This window comes from Oncorhynchus keta, chromosome 24, assembly GCF_023373465.1.
Source record: "Oncorhynchus keta strain PuntledgeMale-10-30-2019 chromosome 24, Oket_V2, whole genome shotgun sequence".
Lineage (NCBI taxonomy): Eukaryota > Metazoa > Chordata > Actinopteri > Salmoniformes > Salmonidae > Oncorhynchus > Oncorhynchus keta.
The window spans coordinates 43,744,034-43,765,020 of record NC_068444.1 but is presented as its reverse complement, the minus strand read 5'-3'; the positions used below and the strand labels follow the sequence as shown (position 1 = coordinate 43,765,020).

General features: G+C 42.2%; 1 protein-coding gene across 1 annotated transcript; it reads right to left on the bottom strand.

Annotated features, from left to right (window-relative positions):
• Window positions 1-1,884: 1,884 nt before the first annotated feature.
• Window positions 1,885-6,884, bottom strand: tbx6 (T-box transcription factor 6). The gene is made up of 8 exons (XM_035800843.1): window positions 6,815-6,884; window positions 5,929-6,142; window positions 5,160-5,427; window positions 4,766-4,909; window positions 4,506-4,576; window positions 4,360-4,409; window positions 3,807-4,128; window positions 1,885-3,220 (listed from the first exon to the last, which is right to left on the bottom strand). Exons 1-8 carry the CDS (start codon window positions 6,882-6,884, stop codon window positions 1,885-1,887), a joined length of 2,475 nt encoding a protein of 824 aa, XP_035656736.1.
• Window positions 6,885-20,987: the final 14,103 nt, after the last annotated feature.

Sequence of the window (20,987 nt, the reverse complement as noted above, 5' to 3'; positions counted from 1 at the left end):
ATATCTCAGATAAGGGGGAGTGAGGCCTAAGAGGGTTTTATAAGTAAGCATCAACCAGTGGGTCTTGCGACAGATATACAGAGAGAACCAGTTTACAGAAGAGTATAGAGTGCAGTGATGTGTCCTATAAGGAGCATTGGTGGCAAATCTGATGGCCCAATGGTAAAGAACATTTAGCACCCTTACCTGCCGATCTATAAATGATGTCTCCATAATCTAGCATGGGTAGGATGGTCATCTGAATCAGGGTTAGTTTGGCAGCTGGGGTGAAAGAGGAGCGATTAGGATAGAGGAAACCAAGTCTAGATTTAACTTTAGCCTGCAGCTTTGATATGTGCTGAGAGAAGTAGGAGCTGAGGAGCCATACTCCCAAGTACTTGTATGAGGTGACTACCTCAAGCTCTAAACCCTCAAAGGTAGTAATCACACCTGTGAGGAGAGGGGCATTCTTCTTACCAAACCACATGACCTTTGTTTTGGAGGTGTTCAGAACAAGGTTAAGTGTAAAGAAAGCTTGTTGGAGACTAAGAAAGCTTTGTTGTAGAGCATTTAACACAACATCTAGTTTGAGAAACAGACGCCTCAAAAGTCCTCAACTGGCAGCTTCATTAAATAGTACCTGCAATCCACCACGTTAACAGTGAAGAGGCGACTCCGGGATGCTATCCTTCTAGGCAGAGTTGCAAAGAAAAATACATATCTCAGACTAGCCAATAAAAATGAAAGATTAAGATGTGCAAAAGAACACAGACACTGGACAGAGGAACTCTGCCTAGAAGGCCAGCATCCCGGAGTCGCTTCTTCACTGTTGAAGCATTCCAGGTGAAGCTGGTTGAGAGAATGGGTGGCTACTTTGAAGAATCTAAATTCAAAAATATATTTTGATTTTTTTCAACACGTTTTGTTACAACATGATTCCATATGTGTTATTTCATAGTTTTGATGTCTTCACTATTATTCTACAACGTAGAAAATAGTCAAATAAAGAAAAAACCCTTGAATGAGTAGGCGTGTCCATACTTTTGACTGGTACTGTATAGTTTTGGTATAATGTGTATATTTATGGTGTATATACAGAGTGCATTTGTAAAAGAGACCAAGGTCTCAATATGTCTTTCCTGTGAAAATAAAGGTTAAATAAATACAAAATGACTAATAATTTCACTGTAATCGATTCACAAAAACAAAGTCAAGAACACACTTCATTGTTTTAATACTGGAATGGATTTGAAAAAGAACAGATTAAAAAAACAATTTACAAGTTTAAGTCCAATTCAACATTTTTTTAGTTAGAAAAAACAAAACAAAACATGGAACTTGAAAATGTCACCATAGTTTGATGCACAGTAGGTCAACAAACTTTCACACGGAGAAAGTAAAAAAAGAAATCTAATTATTTTCCAACAACTTCAACTAATACTACACATAGGATCCTTAAAAGCGCTATACAATCTATACATTTGTATTTATTTATAATGAACACACTTGCTATCACAAAACAGTTCAGCAAAAGGCCACATTTCCAATGAACTGTTTTGACCACTGTAGCTCTTCTCTGTTGATTCACTCTCTTTCTCTCCATACACAGCACACCATTATCTGATGCATGTCATCTTCATAAATTACAACACTGGGGGCATTCGACGTTGCAGCCGACTTTAAAGGTTGATTTCCTGTTGACAACATCGCAGATGCATTCCAGATCTTACTGTACAATGCATGGATAGGTATTTAACATATCAGCTAACCACATCATATGATATAGCAATCTGACGGGCCAACTGCACAGTCGATGACTTGCCACACAACCATTGGTTGATGCAATGGAACGCCTGCACATCATGTTGGGCTGGAACTCGACCATTACCTTCTATCTCCTCTACCTCAGAATACAGCCCTCCCACTCATATCCAGGTAGGACCCCTGAGCGTGGGTGTGGCCATGCTGGTGCTGCCTGTACATGTGCCTGAGAGGTATGGGGAAGGACGAGCGGGGGTCCTGACAGAGGCGCAGAGGATAGGAAGAGAAGGGGGGATAGAGGGCAGGGGGTGTGGAGGAGGAGGAGACACAGGATGAAAGAGAGGGATCCAGTGGAGGCAGGAGTGAGGGATGGTGAAGTACCATTTCTGGAAGATAGGGTGCGCCAGAGTTGAACTGGGAGAAGGAGCCAATCTCGGTGGGCGCTATCGGGGGGTAGGAGGAGGGCGTGGCGGTCTGGTTCTGGGGACATGCCGTTGGAGGGAGGGAGTGGTTGGTCAGGGAGAAGGGTGGGATGTGAGAAGTAGCAGAAGGCTGGAAAGAGGCGACGGACACAGAGGGAATGGTGGAACAGGAAGAGGGTTGGTAAACTGGATTGGGAAGGGAGGATGGGGGGTGAGTGAAGGAGGAAGGAAGAAAGGACGACCCAATAGAGGGAGCTTGGATCTGAGTCGGGATGGGAATAGACACTGCGGAGTGGACGGAGCCGGAGGAAACATTCGGAAGAGTCCAATTTTGAACTGAAGAGCAAGAAGAGAGGGATGAAGGGAGAGAGGGAAAGGGATAAGATAGAGGTGCGGAATGGGAAGAAAGAGAGTAAGGGAGAGAGGGAACGGGGTGTGATTGAGAAGTTGAGGGACTTGAGAGGTTGAAGAGAGACGGAGGGGTGGTTTGGATGACGTTGGAGAGAGGTAGGTTTGGGTAGGGGTATGCTGTGGGGTTAAAGACCAACAGAGGGGGAGTCTGGTTGGAGATGGGGACAGCTTGTAGAGCCTGGTTCGGGGGAGTGAGCATGGAATGGGTGGTCACCCCATTCTGCTGGATGGGTTGACAGGAGGGAGGAGGGAGTGATGGAAAAGAGGTATTTGTGGGTGTATGAGGACTGAGCAGGCCTTGCTGTGGGATGGATGGAAGGATGGATTGACAGGAGGTGGAGGACAGGAGAGGCTTGGGGGAGGACGAAGTGGAAATAGGCACGGTGGGGTAGGTGAAACTAGTTTGCTGAAGCGAGGGAGATGTGGGGGAGGAAGGGAGGGTAGGAGAAGAGGAGAGAATAGAGGGATAGTCAGTGGTGGCCATGGATGGATAATTAAAAGTAGAAGTGGGGGAGGGTTGGGAGATGGAGGGATCTGAGCGGTAGGAGGACGAAGACTGAGGATGAGGAGCAGGGTCAAAAGAGGAAGAACCAAGAGGAGTGGCTGGATATGTCCCATTGTAAGTGGAAAGACTCATAGTAACAGACCTGCAAGGTAAAAATAAAATACAAATCTCATTATTGCAACCTGCTGTGAATGTAACTGACACATAACAGCTGACCAAAGGTGTTGTACCAATGACTTGTTAATTATTTAAAGATATGGATGGGGTACATCTCAATACTCTAAAGTGTCTTTGTCTCCTCGTCTCCATCTGCACTCACTGACATTAAAGGAGGTTGCAGGTGAAATCCAGCAAAGTCCCGGTAGGCATCCTCGATCTCCGCATTGCTTTTATATAGCCAGGATTTTCATATCAGTGCAGATGAAGCATATATATTTTTAAATGTAACCTTTATTTAACCTAGGCAAGTCAGTTTAGAATAAATTATTATTTACATTGATGGCCTACCGGGGAACAGTGGGTTAAACTGCCTTTTTCAGGAGCAGAATGACAGATTTGCACCTTGTCAGCTCGGGGATTTGTTCCAGCAACCTTTTGGTTACTGGCCCAACGCTCTAACCACGAGGCTACCTGCCGCCCCAAAGAGCTAACCTTGGCCGCAGATCCTTACTTTAGACAATCAACATGCACCCATTGTGAACTTAAATGTCTATAAACCCAAAACTCACCTGTCCATCATTCCATCGGAGACTTTGTTGCCCGATGCATCTTGTGGCCCCTTGGTCATATCGGCGGTGATGTTAGCTGTGATGTCAGTCATCTGGGAGGCAATGAAGGTTTGGCCCACCAGGTCTAGAGCCTGCTGCTGCTCTGGAACAGGGCTCTCCTGGAAAGGTGTTACGTTGGAGCCATACCCACACACAGACTCAGGGAGAGGGGGAAGGGATGGAAGAGATGCCAGGGCCAGGCTCTGGAGGTCGGAGGAGGAGGAGGAGGAGGAAGAGGAGTACTGAGACAGGAGCTCAGTGGAGTCACATGGGTCACAGCTCACTGAGAGAGAGGATAGAGGAAGTAGATAGAAAATAGGGGGACAGAAAAACAGAGTAAAATAGGATTTTAGTTGATCATTTTAAAAACAATAAACAAAGCATATGCATAAATCAAATCATAGAGGAGGACACATAAAATTGTCAGAAAGGCATCATCATTGCAATTAATGATTGTAGGATGGAAAAGGAATGAACAAGTTGAATGAAATTTGAGTCATATTATTAAACTCACCAATATCTAGAGGTTCATTTAGCTTCCGCTTTTGCCTCACGTCCCTCTGTCTGGAAGAAAATTAAAATATAGATAGGTGAGTGTATGTGTGAAATATTAGTGTGTGTGGATGTGCGTGCATGTGTGTGTGTCTGTGTGTGCTATACCTTTTGCTATTCATGCCATCCTCTCTAAAGCCCTTAGCGAAGGGATTGGATTGGATCTTCAGTTCAGTGATCTGCCAATCAGTCACACAGTCAGTAACCATTAATGAGAAGAATTGAAAGTATTGTATATTAGAAGTGTATAAAAACATTCTCTGAGAAACTATAATATCTTTTACCCATTTGATATTTTATGCATATATACTGTCACTCATTCTCTCTCTCTCTCTCTCTCACACACCCTTCACCCTCCCTTCCCTTACTTTATTGTTCTGGTAGGCAGTGACGGTGAGGAACTGGGTCTCTGGGAAGATGAAGGAGTGTTGCCCTCCCCCCCACCTCAGCACATCCCTGGCCTCAATCACGTGTACCCGTGGCTGGTAACGGTGGAGGGAGTGGAGGATGATCTACGAGAAAGAAGAGAGAGCGAGGAAGGAAGAAAGTCATTATTATTGTCATTATAGAAAGCTGGGTATGACATGATCATTTTTGTTTTTAAGAAATAGATACGCCAAGATTAGCACCTATAAAACACACACACAACACACACACATCAACTACCCCTCCCACACACAAACACAACACACACACACATCAACCCCCCCCACACACACACACACACTCACTGTCATACTTTCTTTCTCCCACTATACTCACATATCCCTGTGTGTCCAGCGTGTTGTTGGTGAGCTTGGCGCGGTGGAAGGAGATGCTCCTGCTCTGCCAGTGGGCACCCGTGGCTGGCGAGTCTGGGTGGATAAACACCCGGTCGGGTAAGCGGGTCTCAGCGCCACCCACAACCTGCCAGGTGTCGCCCTGGAAGCGGTAGCGAGAGGTGTCCATGGCCACCATATCCAGCAGCAGGATGTAGCGCAGCGCCGGGTTCAGGCCTGACAGCTTTACCCTCAGCTGGGGGAACATCCGCCTTGGAGGAGGGAGGAAAGAGTGGACGAAGGGAGACAGAAATCAGGTGGGGGAGAATAAGAGGGAAAGATAAAGGTTTTATTACACAAATTTATTACACAATTTTGGAAGCATTACAAAGTATCAATGGCAGCTAGGCTGAATTATTTGATTAAATGTACACATTACATTAGAAGACAAGAAAAGATGGAGAGAGAAAGAAGAAAAGGGAAAGAAAGAGAGAGGTTGCGCAGGATATTAGAAGGAGACAAAGGGGGAAGAAAGAAATAGATATAAGGAATGGAGTGAGATAGAGAGAAAGAAACAGAAGGGTGAGAGAGAGAGCAAGAAATAAGAAGTGGGAGAGAGAGAGAGATTGATAAATATAATCATTTTGAGAAGGCATTTCCCAGTAAATGAATTTCCTTTAATTAATCTTTGACCTTTTAGCAGTGGAGATACATTTAAATCAAACTTTATTGAAATAAAATCGCAACATGGGTCACAGATGGACAGCACTCACCTGCCCTTCTTGGTGATGATCATCTCTGTGCCCACGGAGCAGAAATGTTTCCACAGTGAACCGTTCTCCAGCTCCATCTTGACGCTGTCCTGCTGGCCTTTACAGGTTGGCTCGCTGGGGGCGGGGGGTGGGGCCAGAGGGTGAGAGGGCATGGCCCCGGCAGCCATGTCATAGGAGGAGGGGTAGAGGGGCATGTGGGCAGGAGGTTCCCTATCTGGTAGGGGGGCGTATAATTATAATTAATTAGCTTCAGTTAGGGTTCAAGTAAGCATGGGAGTGCTGTGCAACCTAACATCTAAATTAAAGGAAATTTCCACCCAAAACAGGAATGCCACCGGTATGATGCTAAATCTTATTGGCTCTATTTCTGTATTTTGAACGTTTTATGTCATGAAAACTTGATTGCTGACATGCAAAATATTTTGGGACTATATCAACATTGGACTAATGAAACAAATACCAAAATATCATTTTTGGGTGAAATGTTCCTTTAATAAGGGGCCAGGGTATCCCCATTTCAATTTGTAGCATTGGTGGCATAGTCATAACAAATGACACCACAATAAGTAAATAAGTCATTCCAATCCTGAGTTTGGTGTTGATCAATGACCATTTTGGCATTGAGATAAGCATTACCACATAATATTAACACTCTGACATTCATACTAATACATTTGATCAGATCTTATCATAAAACAATGGTAACGATTGACACATTATGACAAGGTCAACTTTAACCATGATCTGAATTGGACTGGGTAATTATGACAGTATTTCAAAGGATTAACCATGAATTGTATGTAAAGCACCACATGACATGCACAACACACACTGATGCTTTCTCTCAAATACACATTGACACAGACAGACAGACGCACACACTCGCCTCTATAGTAGCAGTCTCCCACTCGTTGGTGCCCAAGGGCCAAACTGGGGTACATCTCCACACTCAGCATCTCTTCGTTCTCGCTATACCTCTCTTTCTCTCCTTTTCCTCTCCCTTGCTCAGTAACTCACTCTATTTCTCTCTTTCTCTCTGTCCATTTACTGCCAATCAGTGTGTTTGTTCTCCAGTGCGATTTGTCCTTGATGTTTTGATCTTGTCCTTGTAGTAATTCTCAGAGTTTTCTTTTTAGCTATGGTATTAGTTCTTTTTTTCTCCTTCACTCTTGTCTGTCTTGTACCTCTCTCTTTCTCTTCTTTAAGTGTCCCTCTCGCTCAGGGCCTATGTGTTATATAGGTGAGTGAGGCTTCACACGTCGGGCCAAATGGTTTTCACACTTCCTTCTTTTTAACTCTCCCTAGGACCAACCTGCAGGCTGCAGGCCCCCTCTCTGTTCTCATTCTCTAAACAGACAGCTGACCAACACAAAAACAGCACAGAGAAGCGTGTTTACATCAAGAAATAAGGGCAGTTATAGACACACACACACACACACACACACAATATATACACACAGTACCAGTCAAAAGTTTAGACACCTACTCATTCAAGGGTTTTTCTTTATTTTTAGAAAAAATTAATTGTAGAATAATAGTGAAGACATCAAAACTATGAAACAACAAGTAGTAAGAAAAAAAGTGTTCAACAAATCAAAATATAATTTATATTTGAGATTCTTCCAAGAAGCCACCCTTTGCCTTGATGACAGCTTTGCACACTCTTGGCATTCTCTCAACCAGCTTCATGAGGCCACCTGGAATGCATTTCAATTGACAGGTGTGCCTTGTTAATTTGTGGAATTGATTTCCTTCTTAATGCGTTTGAGCCGATCAGTTGTGTTGTGACAAAGTAGAAATAGCCCTATTTGGTAAAAGACCAAGTCCATATTATGACAAGAACAGCTGAAATAAGTAAAGAGAAACAACATGAATGTCAGTCAATCCGGAAAATGTAAAGAACATTTAAGGTTTCTTCATGTGCAGTCACAAAAACTATCAAGCTCTATGATGAAACTGGCTCTCATGAGGACCATCACAGGAAAGGAAGACCCAGAGTTACCTCTGCTGCAGAGCATAAGTTCATTAGAGTTACCAGACTCAGATATTGCAGCCCAAATAGATGCTTCAAAGAGTTCAAGTAACAGACACATCAACATCAACTGTTCAGAGGAGACTGTGTGAATCAGGCCTTCATGGTCTAATTATTGCAAAGAAACCACTACTAAAGGACACCAATAAGAATAGACTTTCTAGGGACAAGAAACACGAGCAATGGACATTAGACCGGTGGAAATCTGTCCTGATGAGTCCAAATTTGAGATTTTTGGTTCCAAACGCTGTGTCTTTGTGAGACGGATGATCTCTGCACGTGTGGTTCCCATCGTGAAGCATGGAGGAGGAGGTATGATGGTGTGGAGATGCTTTGCTAGTGACACTGTCAGTGAATTAAAGTCAGATATTTTTGCAAATTTAGTAAAACAGAAATACCTTATTTACATAAGTATTCAGACCCTTTGCTTTGAGACTTGAAATTGAGTTCAGGTGCATCCTGTTTCCATTGATCATCCTTGAGATGTTTCTTCAACTAGATTGGAGTCAACCTGTGGTAAATTCAATGGATTGGAAATGACTCTGAAAGGTACAGACCTGTCTATATAAGGTCACATAGTTGACTGCGTGTCAGAGCAAAAACCAAACCATGAATTGTCCGTAGAGCTCCGAGACAGGATTGTGTCAAGGCACAGATCTGGGGAAGGGTACCAAAACATTTCTGCAGCATTAAAAGTCCCCAAGAACAGCATGACCTCCGTCATTCTTAAATGGAAAAAGTTTGGAACCACCAAGACTCTTCCTAGAGCTGGAAGCCACGGCCAAACTGAGCAATCGGGGGAGAAGTGCCTTGGTCAGGGAGGTGACCAAGAACACGATGGTCACTCTGACAGAGCTCTAGACTTCCTCTGTGGAGATGGGAGAACCTTTCAGATGGAGAACCATCTCTGTAGCACTCCACCAATCAGACCTTTATGGTAGGGTGGTCAGATGGAAGCCACCCCTCAATAAAAGGCACGTGACAGCCTGCTTGGAGTTTGTCAAAAGGAATCTAAAGACTCTCAGACCATGAGAAACAAGATTATCTGGTCTGATGAAACCAAGATTGAACTCTTTGGCCTGAATGCCAAGCGTCACGTCTGGAGGAAACCTGGCACCATCCCTATGGTGAAGCATGGTGGTGGCAGCATCATGCTGTGGATGTGTTTTTCAGGGGAAGGGACTGGGAGACTAGTCAGTATCAAGGCAAAGATGAATGGAGCAAAGTACAGAGAGATCCTTGATGAAAACCTGCTCAACAGCCTTCAGGACCTCAGACTGGGGTGAAGGTTCACCTTCCAATAGGACAACTACCCTAAGCACACAGCCAAGAAAACGCAGGAGTAGCTTTGGTACAACTTTCTGAATGGGAGAAACTCCCCAAATACAGGTGTGCCAAGCTTTTAGCATCATACCCAAGAAGACTCAATGCTGTAATTGCTGCCAAAGGTGCTTCAACAAAGTACTGAGTAAAGGGTCTGAATACTTGTGTAAATGTCATATTTTTGTTCTAAAAACCTGTCATTATGGGGTATTGTGTGTAGTTTGATTGGGGGAAAAAGTCTGTAACCTAACAACATGTGGAATAGTCAAGGGGTCTGAATACTTTCAGAAGGCACTGTATATATACACTACATGACCAAAGTATGTGGACACCTGCTTGTCAAACGTCTCATTCCAAAATCATGGGCAATAATATGGAGTTGGTCCCCCCCCTTTGCTGCTATAACAGACTCTACTCTTCTGGGAAGGCTTTCCACTAGTTGTTTAGAACATTGCTTTGTAGATTTGCTTCCATTCAGCCACAAGAGCATTAGTAAGGTTGGGCGATTCAATTATCTCCACAAACCATTACTCTGGCTTTCTGCACGGGGGCATTGTCATTCTGAAACAGGAAAGGGTGTTCCCCAAACTGTTGCCACAAAGTTAGAAGCACAGAATCGTCTAGAAAGTCATTGCATGCTGTCATGTTAAGATTTCCCCTCACTGAAACAAAGGGGCCTAGCACAAACCATGAAAAACATCACCAGACCATTTTTCCTCCTCCACCAATCTTACCAGTTGGCACTATGCATTGGGGCAGGTAGCGTTCTCCTGGCATCCGTCAAAGCCAGTTTCATCCGTTGGACTGCCAGATGGGGAAGCGTGATTCCTCACTCCAGAGAACGCATTTCCACTGCTCCAGAGTCCAATGGCGGCGAGCATAACAATACTACAGCCGATGAACAGTTATTGGGCTTCCAGAGGTAGTTTGGAACTTGGTAGTGAGTGTTTACAACCGAGGACAGACGATTTTTACACGTATGCACACTTTAGCACTCGGTGGTCCCGTAATGTAAGCTTGTGTGGCTTACCACATTGTAGACGTTTCCACTTCCCAATAAGAGCACTTACAGTTGACAGTGGCAGCTCTAGCAGAACAGAAATTTGACAAACTGACTTGTTGGAAAGGTGGCATTCTATGACGGTGCCACATTGAAAGTCACTGAGCTCTTCAGTAAGGCCATTCTACTGGCAATGTTTGTCTATGGAGATTGCATGGCTGTGTGCTCGATGTTATACACCTGTCAGCAACGGGTGTGGCTGAAATAGCCGAATCCACTCATTTGAATGGGTGTCCACATACAGTTGAAGTCGTAAATTTACATATGCCTTAACATGAGTTTAAATGCATTTGGCTTTCACAATTCCTGACATTTAATCCGAGTACAAATTCCCTGTCTTATTTTAAGGATGTGGAATGACAGAATAATAGTAGAGAGTTATTAGAGAGTAGATAATTATTTTTTTCAGCTTTTATTTCTTTCATCACATTCCCAGTGGGTCAGAAGTTTACATACACTCTTTTTCAAATGTTTTATAGGATTGAGGTCAGGGCTTTGTGATGGTCACTCCAATACCTTGACTTTGTTGTCCTTAAGCCATTTTGCCACAACTTTGGAAGTATGCTTGGGGTCATTCTCCATTTGGAACACCCATTTGCGACCAAGCTTTAACTGATGTCTTGAAATGTTGCTTCAATATATCCACATCATTTTCCATCCTCATGATGCCATTTATTTTGTGAAGTGCACCAGTCCTTCCTACAGCAAAGCACCCCCACTACATGATGCTCCCACCTCGTGCTTCACGGTTGGGATGGTGTTCTTTGGCTTGCAAGCCTCCCCCTTTTCCCTCCAAACATAAAGATGGCCAAACAGTTCTATTTTTGTTTCATCAGACCAGAGGACATTTCTCCAAAAAGTATGAGCTTTGTCCCCATGTGCAGTTGCAAACCGTAGTCTGGCATTTTTATGGCGGTTTTGGAGCAGTGGCTTCTTCCTTGCTGAGAGGCCTTTCAGGTTATGTCGATATAGGACTTGTTTTACTGTGGATATAGATATTTTTGTACCTGTTTCCTCCATCATATTCACACGGTCATTTGCTGTTGTTCTGGGAATGATTTGCGCTTTTAACACCAAAGTACTTTCATCTCTAGGAGACTGCTTCTCCTTCCTGAACGGTATGATGGCTGTGTGGTCCCATGGTGTTCATAATTGCATTCTATTGTTTGTACAGATGAACGTGGTACCTTCCGGCGTTTGGAAATGGCTCCCAAAGATGAACTAGACTTGTGGAGGTCTGCTATTTTTTTTTTTGTGAGGTCTTGGCTGATTTCTTTTGATTTTCCCATGATGTCAAACAAAGAGGCACAGAGTTTGAAGGTAGGCCTTGAAATACATCCACAGGTACACCTCCAATTGGCTGAAATTATGTCAATTAGCCTATCAGAATCTTCTAAAGCCATTACAAATGCCTGGAATTTTCTAAGCTGTTTAAAGGCACAGTCAACTTAGTCTATGTACACTTCTGACCCACTGGAATTGTGATACAGTGAATTATAAGTGAAATAATCTGTCTGTAAACAATTGTTGGAAAAACTTACTTGTGTCATGCACAAAATAGATGTCCTAACCAACTTGCAAAAACTATAGTTTGTTACAAAACATTTGTGGAGTGGTTGAAAAACAAGGTTTAATGACTCCAACCTAAGTGTATGTAAACTTCCGACTTCAACTGTATTTTGGTGTATATAGTGTATGTATATCATTTTTTTACCGTCATACTTTGTCAATACTGAAATATTAACTTGGTTGTCATCTTACATGTATTTGTGACATGCATACAGCCCCTGAAATGTCTCTCACCTCTGTGCCTTAATCCATCTGTCAAAAGGGTTTGTCACAGTAAAAGGACAGATATCACTGACATTAGTACCAATACTTTTCCCTAGTGATGAACCAGCAGTTAACATGTTTTCAGATTCAGTGTTTAATAGTCACATGTACAGAGGTGCAGGTGTAATTGCAGGGTAACAGCGAATAGCTTTAGGCTCCAAGCTACAACACGCAGGACGAAGTGAAATAAAATCATGAAAAAAATGGAATAAAAATAAATGTATTAATAGCACTATATACATCATAACTGTAGCGGTGTTTATTTCTTTATTTATTCAACATGTCCATGGGGGGTGGGGGGTGGTGGAGGCAGAGTAAAGACAGTTGATGGGGAGGGAATAACCATTGAGGGGGTGTGGGGGCCAAGTTAAATAACAACAATAATCAAAATGATCTATAATATACTGCCCATCACTGTCAACCCCCCGCTACTGGCGGGTTCCCTGTGGTCATTTGATTGCTTTAAGTCTTCCTCTCTGGGACTCCCTGTCACCCTCTCCCAGTAGGAGACCAGGGGTCGTATGCAGGTGGAAGACTTGGACAGAGGCAGTTTGGTCCTGGGCTGCCAGTTTGGTCTTTACATAAACAAGGATGTCTAGATTTTTCTAGAATTCTAAAAAGAAGCATGGTGTAAGAATTGAAATTTGTGAAATAATCAATAGCCGCACACTGATGAACGTTTCAGCTGATTTACAACGGTTTTCCGATTGTCTTCATCAGAACTAAATTCAAAGCATTTGTTTGCTAGTTCAATTAATGGTTAATTAATGCTTGGTTATTAATGGCTGTAATAACAATGGAGGTGATATCAGTTATGCTCAGAAATGCAGTCCATACATTTCCATAGATGCAGTTCGACATTTGCTGATTTAACAGAATCACAGCACATTCCTCAGGTAAGTTTAGTGAGTGCTGGTTAGACAGGGGTTAAATTGATATTTGGAGGTGTTGAACTGTCATCATAACAGTTTTGCATTCCATTGTAATTTTGGACCGAAATCTATTTTCAGTATGATCCTCAATTTGACCTGTTTTAGTATTTTACAACAGAGTGACTTCTTGTCAACATTCATCCATGCTGATTTATCCATGATTCGTTGAATATATACTGAACAAAAATATAAATGCAACATGCAACATGCAACATGCAACAATTTCAATGATTTGAATGAGTTGCAGTTCCTATAAGGAAATCAATCAATTGAAAGTAAATAAATGAGGCCCTAATCTATGGATTTCACATGACTGGGCAGAGACGCAGCCATTGGTGGGCCTGGGAGGGTATAGGCCCACCCATTGGGGAGCCAGGCTCAGCCAATCACAATGATTTTTTTCCTCAGTTTGATCAGCTGTCCGGGTGGCTGGTCTCAGACAATCCAGCAGGTGAATAAGCCGGATGTGAAGGTCCTGGGCTAGCGTAGTTACACGTTGTCTGCTGTTGGACGTACTGCCAAATTCTCTAAAACGATGATGGAGGCAGCTTATGGTAGAGACATTAACATTCAATTCTCTGGCAACAGCTCTGGTGGACATTCCTGCAGTCAGCATGTCATTTGCATGCTCCCTCAAAACTTGAGACATCTGTGGCATTGTGTTGTGTGACAAAACTGCACATTTTAGAGTGGCCTTTTATTGCCCCCAGCTTCTTGATATGCCACACCTCTCAGGTGTTGGGTTTATATGTGTTGTTTTTCAGTATAGATTTCCCCATCATCTAACGTGTTACATGTTGGGTTTATATGTGTTGTTTTTCAGTATAGATTCCCCCATCATCTAACGTGTTACATGTTGGGTTTATATGTGTTGTTTTTCAGTATAGATTTCCCCATCATCTAACGTGTTACATGTTGGGTTTATATGTGTTGTTTTTCAGTATAGATTTCCCCCATCATCTAACATGTTACATGTTGGGTTTATATGTGTTGTTTTTCAGTATAGATTCCCCCATCATCTAACGTGTTACATGCTGGGTTTATATGTGTTGTTTTTCAGTATAGATTTCCCCCATCATCTAACGTGTTACATGTTGGGTTTATATGTGTTGTTTTTCAGTACAGATTTCCCCCATCATCAAACGTGTTACATGCTGGGTTTATATGTGTTGTTTTTCAGTATAGATTTCCCCATCATCTAACATGTTACATGTTGGGTTTATATGTGTTGTTTTTCAGTATAGATTTCCCCATCATCTAACGTGTTACATGTTGGGTTTATATGTGTTGTTTTTCAGTATAGATTTCCCCATCATCTAACATGTTACATGTTGGGTTTATATGTGTTGTTTTTCAGTATAGATTTCCCCATCATCTAACGTGTTACATGTTGGGTTTATATGTGTTGTTTTTCAGTATAGATTCCCCCATCATCTAACGTGTTACATGTTGGGTTTATATGTGTTGTTTTTCAGTATAGATTTCCCCATCATCTAACGTGTTACATGTTGGGTTTATATGTGTTGTTTTTCAGTATAGATTTCCCCATCATCTAACATGTTACATGTTGGGTTTATATGTGTTGTTTTTCAGTATAGATTCCCCCATCATCTAACATGTTACATGTTGGGTTTATATGTGTTGTTTTTCAGTATAGATTTACCCATCCTCTAACATGTTACATGTTGGGTTTATATGTGTTGTTTTTCAGTATAGATTCCCCCATCATCTAACATGTTACATGTTGGGTTTATATGTGTTGTTTTTCAGTATAGATTTACCCATCCTCTAACATGTTACATGTTGGGTTTATATGTGTTGTTTTTCAGTATAGATTCCCCCATCATCTAACATGTTACATGTTGGGTTTATATGTGTTGTTTTTCAGTATAGATTTCCCCATCCTCTAACATGTTACATGTTGGGTTTATATGTGTTGTTTTTCAGTATAGATTTACCCATCCTCTAACATGTTACATGTTGGGTTTATATGTGTTGTTTTTCAGTATAGATTTCCCCATCATCTCATGTTCATGTTGGGTTTAATGTGTTGTTTTTCAGTATAGATTCCCCCATCATCTAACATGTTACATGTTGGGTTTATATGTGTTGTTTTTCAGTATAGATTTACCCATCCTCTAACATGTTACATGTTGGGTTTATATGTGTTGTTTTTCAGTATAGATTCCCCCATCATCTAACATGTTACATGTTGGGTTTATATGTGTTGTTTTTCAGTATAGATTTCCCCATCCTCTAACATGTTACATGTTGGGTTTATATGTGTTGTTTTTCAGTATAGATTCTCCCATCATCTAACATGTTACATGTTGGGTTTATATGTGTTGTTTTCAGAGATTTCCCATCATCTAACATGTTACATGTTGGGTTTATATGTGTTGTTTTTCAGTATAGATTCCCCATCATCTAACATGTTACATGTTGGGTTTATATGTGTTGTTTTTCAGTATAGATTTCCCCATCATCTAACATGTTACATGTTGGGTTTATATGTGTTGTTTTTCAGTATAGATTTCCCCATCATCTAACATGTTACATGTTGGGTTTATATGTGTTGTTTTTCAGTATAGATTTCCCCATCATCTAACGTGTTACATGTTGGGTTTATATGTGTTGTTTTTCAGTATAGATTTCCCCATCATCTAACGTGTTACATGTTGGGTTTATATGTGTTGTTTTTCAGTATAGATTTCCCCCATCATCTAACGTGTTACATGTTGGGTTTATATGTGTTGTTTTTCAGTTAATCGGGAGGTACCGGAACAAAAAGTGAGAGTGGGGGGGATCTGGGGAGTTTTGAGGTACCGGAACAAAAAGTGAGAGTGGGGGGGATCTGGGGAGTTTTGAGGTACCGGAACGCATGGGGGGTTGGAATCACCTTTATAATAAAGTATTGCATGCGTGTCATCACATTTGCGTAGTGGCATACATCAGTAGAGTAGAGGCACTCACAGAAGTTGCACACATGGTGAACAGTATTTATAGCCTAGGGTCCGGAATTTTTTAATAAATGCATTTCATGCAATTCTGCTTCATTTTACATGACTGGAGAATTTGGCGGAATATTTTTTAATGCCGCAACACATGATCGAAATGGCAGGCTACTTTGACACTGACAAACTGAGAACCGGAGATTAACAAAAATGACCTTGTCTTGAATCCATCAATAGCCTTGGCCTAGGTGTGTGGAGACACATGCAGTATTGTAGGCTTCAATAGTTCTAAAAAGGCTTTCCAGTTTCAAACTCACCCAATGACGAGCAGCTCACTGGCTGGTGATCTCTTGTAAAAAATCTTTTGTAAAACAATATTTGGAAGTTGATCAAATATTTTGGTAGCCTATATTTTAGAGTCTTCTATTTTCATGAGGAGACATTTGCTTTCCATCCGCTGTTTTCCCTCGATTGTATTTGAAATATTGCTAAAGGCCTGTTTTGTCTGCGTGCTGTTTTTTTCACTGATGATTTGCGTGTGTTCACGAATGTAGGCTATTCCTTCTTATTGGGCTACAATCCACAGCTGGGCTATTTAAAAAAAAAGAAGCTATTGATAATATGTGGCTAAATTATTCGCTTTCTCATGTTGTACGGTAGTGGAATATTCTGAATGATTCCATTTATTTCTGAACAGACAGCAGTAATTCTTTGGAAAATGTATTTTCATTTATCAGTGATGCTCGCAGTTCCTTCAGAACCCTTCAGGCGGCTATGATTCTATTAGAAAACAAATGACCTGCAACGCTGGAGAGATGAGAGTTGCAGGGCTCATGTCTATCAGGGCAGAGAGAGATCATAAAAAGGGAATCTCATTCTAATTGAGAGAGAGAGAGAGATACAGGCATGCTTCTCACAAGGCCACTGCCACGCGTTGGTCTCAAACATAGGTTGCAATGTTGCTCAAACCAGAAACCCGGGCCGCACAACCCTAATCAACTCTTAGAATACTAGGCCCATGCTGATAAACGACTTTTCACATTACGTTTGATCATTTTTATTGTAATTTTTACATTGCAAAAAGTGAAGGAAAAAAGTCACGCAACGAAAGATACCGGATCTGGCCAAATAGCTTGCGGAAAAATTGTCCAAAACAAAAAGGAGCCGGATCCTGTTCTGGCAGGATCTGGCTCAAATTAAGCACGTGCTCAAATACAGGTAAAAGCCAAACGAATGTGGTTCAGTTGGTTCGTTGTGTGTTTTATTCCTGCATGACAAAGTATATTCACTCAAGTAAGTCACTGGATAAAAGCGTCTGCTAAGTGCATATATCCCCGTTATGACTAAAATGAACTCATTTTCACGTCTTTATTGGCTTTTAATCAAATCAGGTTGTTACCATCTGTGTTCACCCTGAACGCGCTAACTCTGAAGGTAACAGTAAACGCAGATGCAGATGACAAATGTCAAATAAAAAGCAAATAGATAAAAAAAAATATAGGAATGAAATCTAGTCACAAAGGGGCTAAGTAACAGACATCCATGGCAGGCCAGAGTAACACATTTAGGGGGGAAAGGGAGGGAGAGGCTGAATGTTGTTGTAGTTGTTGTTTTTCTTGTCCATTTGTGGGGGGTTGGAGAGAGGGATGAAAGGCAGCCAGTGGGGTGGAAGGGAAGTGGAGGTGAGAAGTGAGGACACCTCGCCTGTCTGCCACAGAGGGGGTGGGGAGTGGGGAGCGAGGTCATTACCCATGTTGGGGGGGGGTTAATGTGTTTATGGGCCGACAGGTGTGAGAGGGGCACTTTGGTACCAGGCTTCCATTATCAGTAATGATGGGGATCTTTCCCTCTGTGGGTTCTGTTCAGGACTACTAGAGTGAGTTGTTGGTATTGTGTACTACAGTGCCTGTGTTTGTTTCGTGTTGTTCTATAGCCATTACCACAACCTCGATCTTTCCCTCTGTGGGTTCTGTTCAGGACTACTAGAGATAGTTGTTGGTATTGTGTACTGTAGCCTGTGTTTGTTTCGTGTTGTTCTATAGCCATTATACAACCAAGCCCCCCCCCCACCCTTGTCATGTATGTGCAAAATGCTTCTGGCATCCACAGCTGTAGTGTGTGTCGTTCTGTGTGTTTGTGTTTTACTGCACCAGCCTCTTCTCTCACCACCACCATGTGCTTTGTAAGCCTTATTTTCTTATTTCATAGTTTATTTCTTTGTGAGTTTTTCCAACACAATCTGTATTGAAAGTACCGGAAATTCAGGGTGGATCAAGCGTCTCAGAGTAGGAGTAATTCTAAATCAGGTCAGGGCTACGTGCAGGCCAGTCAAGTTCTTCCACACGATCTCGACAAACTTTTCCTGTATGGATCTCACTTTGTGCAAGGGGGCGTTGTCATGCTGAAACAGGAACGGGTGTTCCCCAAACTGTTGTCACAAAGTTGGAAGCACAGAATCGTCTAGAATGTCATTGTATGCTGTAGTGTTAAGATTTCCCTTCACTGGAACTAAGGGGCCTAGTCTGAACCATGAAAACAGCCCCAGACCATTATTCCTCCTCCACCAAACATTTCCCCTGCTCCAGAGTCCAATGGCGATGAGCTTTACACCAGTCCAGCCGATGCTTGGCATTGCGATCTTAGGCTTGTGTGCAGCTGCTTGGCAATGGAAACCCATTTCATGACACTCCCTGATGAACAGTTCTTGTGCTGACATTGCTTTCAGTGGCAGCTTGGAACTCAGTAGTGAGTGTTGCAACCGAGGACAGACAATTTTTTACGTGCTTCGTGCTTCAGCGGTCCCATCCTGTGTGCTTGTGTGGCCTACCACTTCGCGGCTGAGCTATTTTTGCTCTCAGACTGGGGCAGCTCTAGCAGGGCCGACATTTTATCAACTGACTTGTTGAAAAGCTGGCATCCCATGAACGTGCCACGTTCTTCAGTAACATTTGTCTATGGAGATTACATTGCTGTGTGCTCAAGTGTATACACCTGTCAGCAATGGGTGTGGCTGAAATAGCCAAATCCATCCATTTGAAGGGGTGTCCACATTTGTGTGTGTGTATATATTATTATATTTTCCCCATGAACAAGGCAGTTAACCCACTGTTCCTAGGCCGTCATTGTAAGTAAGAATTTGTTCTTAACTGACTTGCCCAGTTATACTGTATACTGTATATCTCTCTGGTCATCACCAAAACCAATTCTTCCTTTGGCAACCTCTCCTTCCAGTTCTCTGCTGCCAATGGCTGGAACGAACTACAAAAATCTCTGAAACTGGAAACACTTATCTCCCTCACTAGCTTTAAGCACCAGCGGTCAGAGCAGCTCACAGATTACTGCACCTATACATAGCCCATCTATAATTTAGCCCAAACAACTACCTCTTCCCGTACTGTATTTATTTATTTAGCTCCTTTGCACCCCATTATTTCTACTTTGCACATTCTTCCACTGAAAATCTACCATTCCAGTGTTTTACTTGCTATATTTGACTTACTTCACCACCATGGCCTCTTTTTTGCCTTTACCTCCCTAATCTCACTTCATTTGCTCACATCGTATATAGACTTATTTTTCTACTGTATTATTGACTGTATGTTTGTTTTACTCCATGTGTAACTCTGTGTTGTTGTATGTGTCAAACTGCTTTGCTTTATCTTGGCCAGGTCACAATTGTAAATGAGAACTTGTTCTCAACTTGCCTACCTGGTTAAATAAAGGTGAAATAAAAATTAAAAAAATAAAAATAAAACTATGTTCCTCCTCGCGGTGTGCCACGGTGATCCCTTTATGTGGCCTGCACGGCTGGTTGGCACTCTCCCCTAATTACCTCTACTTGGAGCAGTCAGCGTCGGGGTGCCCAGCCCAAGTACTCCCAGCAGAGGGAGCCAACGTCGCGGTACATACCTCCCCTCTATCACCAACCCCCGGGGTAGACCTCCTGGGATACCACAGGTGCTTCTACAAAGTATTGACAAGGGGTGTGAATACTTATGCAAAATAGATATTTCATTTTCAAAACTTTTGCAAATATTTCTAAAAACATGTTTTCACCTTGTCATTATGGGGTATTGTGTGTAGATGGGTGAAAGGAATAATGGTTTCATCCAAATAGCATCACATTTCATGAAAAACATACTTTTTACTATTTGGGACCTTTAAGCAAGTCAGCCATATCAGCTAGGCTGCCGGAGTCGGCTCCCTGACGACCAGGTGTAGCTGTGGTTATGATTAACTCCATGGTCAGCTCATGTCACCGTTATTGTGCATTAATACATCTGTAGTGTTGTGTCTTCAATGGCATGTAATCTAAAGAAAGAAGACTGCCCTACCAAGATGTACATGTTAAAATCACCACTAAAGATTTGTGCACTTTGACATACAATTGTGATGGTGCGCTAATGAGCTATATCCCTCCCCCGGGGATAGTTTAGGGCCCTTCAAAAACTCCATTTAGTTTTTTCAGGTTTCTGATTTTTCCCAGTTTATTAGTTTTCACCCTCAAAATCACAAATTTTTATGAAAAAACAACTAAATGGGATGTTCTAAGTCCAAATCAAAGCCTAAAACACACAAGGAGACCCCTTTAATTCAAGTGCGCACCAATTAAGAGACTGTTGTGTTTATCTAGCTGTGTTTCTGTGCTGCACATGTGATGGCTGAGTTTTCTAAACAAATGCCCACTCGATTGATACAAATTGCTCGGCGGTCGTTGTCGCGGTCTATTAGCTGCCACTGAAGGTGGCTCCCTTCCTGTTCGGGTGGCGCTCGGCGGTCGTCGCCGCTGGTCAAAACTCCATTTAGCTCCCCTTTTTCAGGTTTCTGATTTTTCCCAGTTGGCTGCCACTGAAGTTTCCTCACGCTCAAAATCACACATTTCTATTAAAAACAACTAAAGGTGACTCCCTTCCTGTTCGGGTGGC

What these genes read in the sequence shown, in the direction of transcription:
- tbx6 (XM_035800843.1), bottom strand. Translation starts at nt 6,884, where the DNA reads ATGCTGAGTGTGGAGATGTACCCCAGTTTGGCCCTTGGGCACCAACGA. An exon ending in GGGAGACTGCTACTATAGAG is followed by an intron (nt 6,143 to 6,814) that starts GCGAGTGTGTGC and finishes CCCCCCTACCAG; the next exon opens with ATAGGGAACCTCCTGCCCAC. An exon ending in CTGCCTACCAGAACAATAAA is followed by an intron (nt 4,577 to 4,765) that starts GTAAGGGAAGGG and finishes ACTGATTGGCAG; the next exon opens with ATCACTGAACTGAAGATCCA.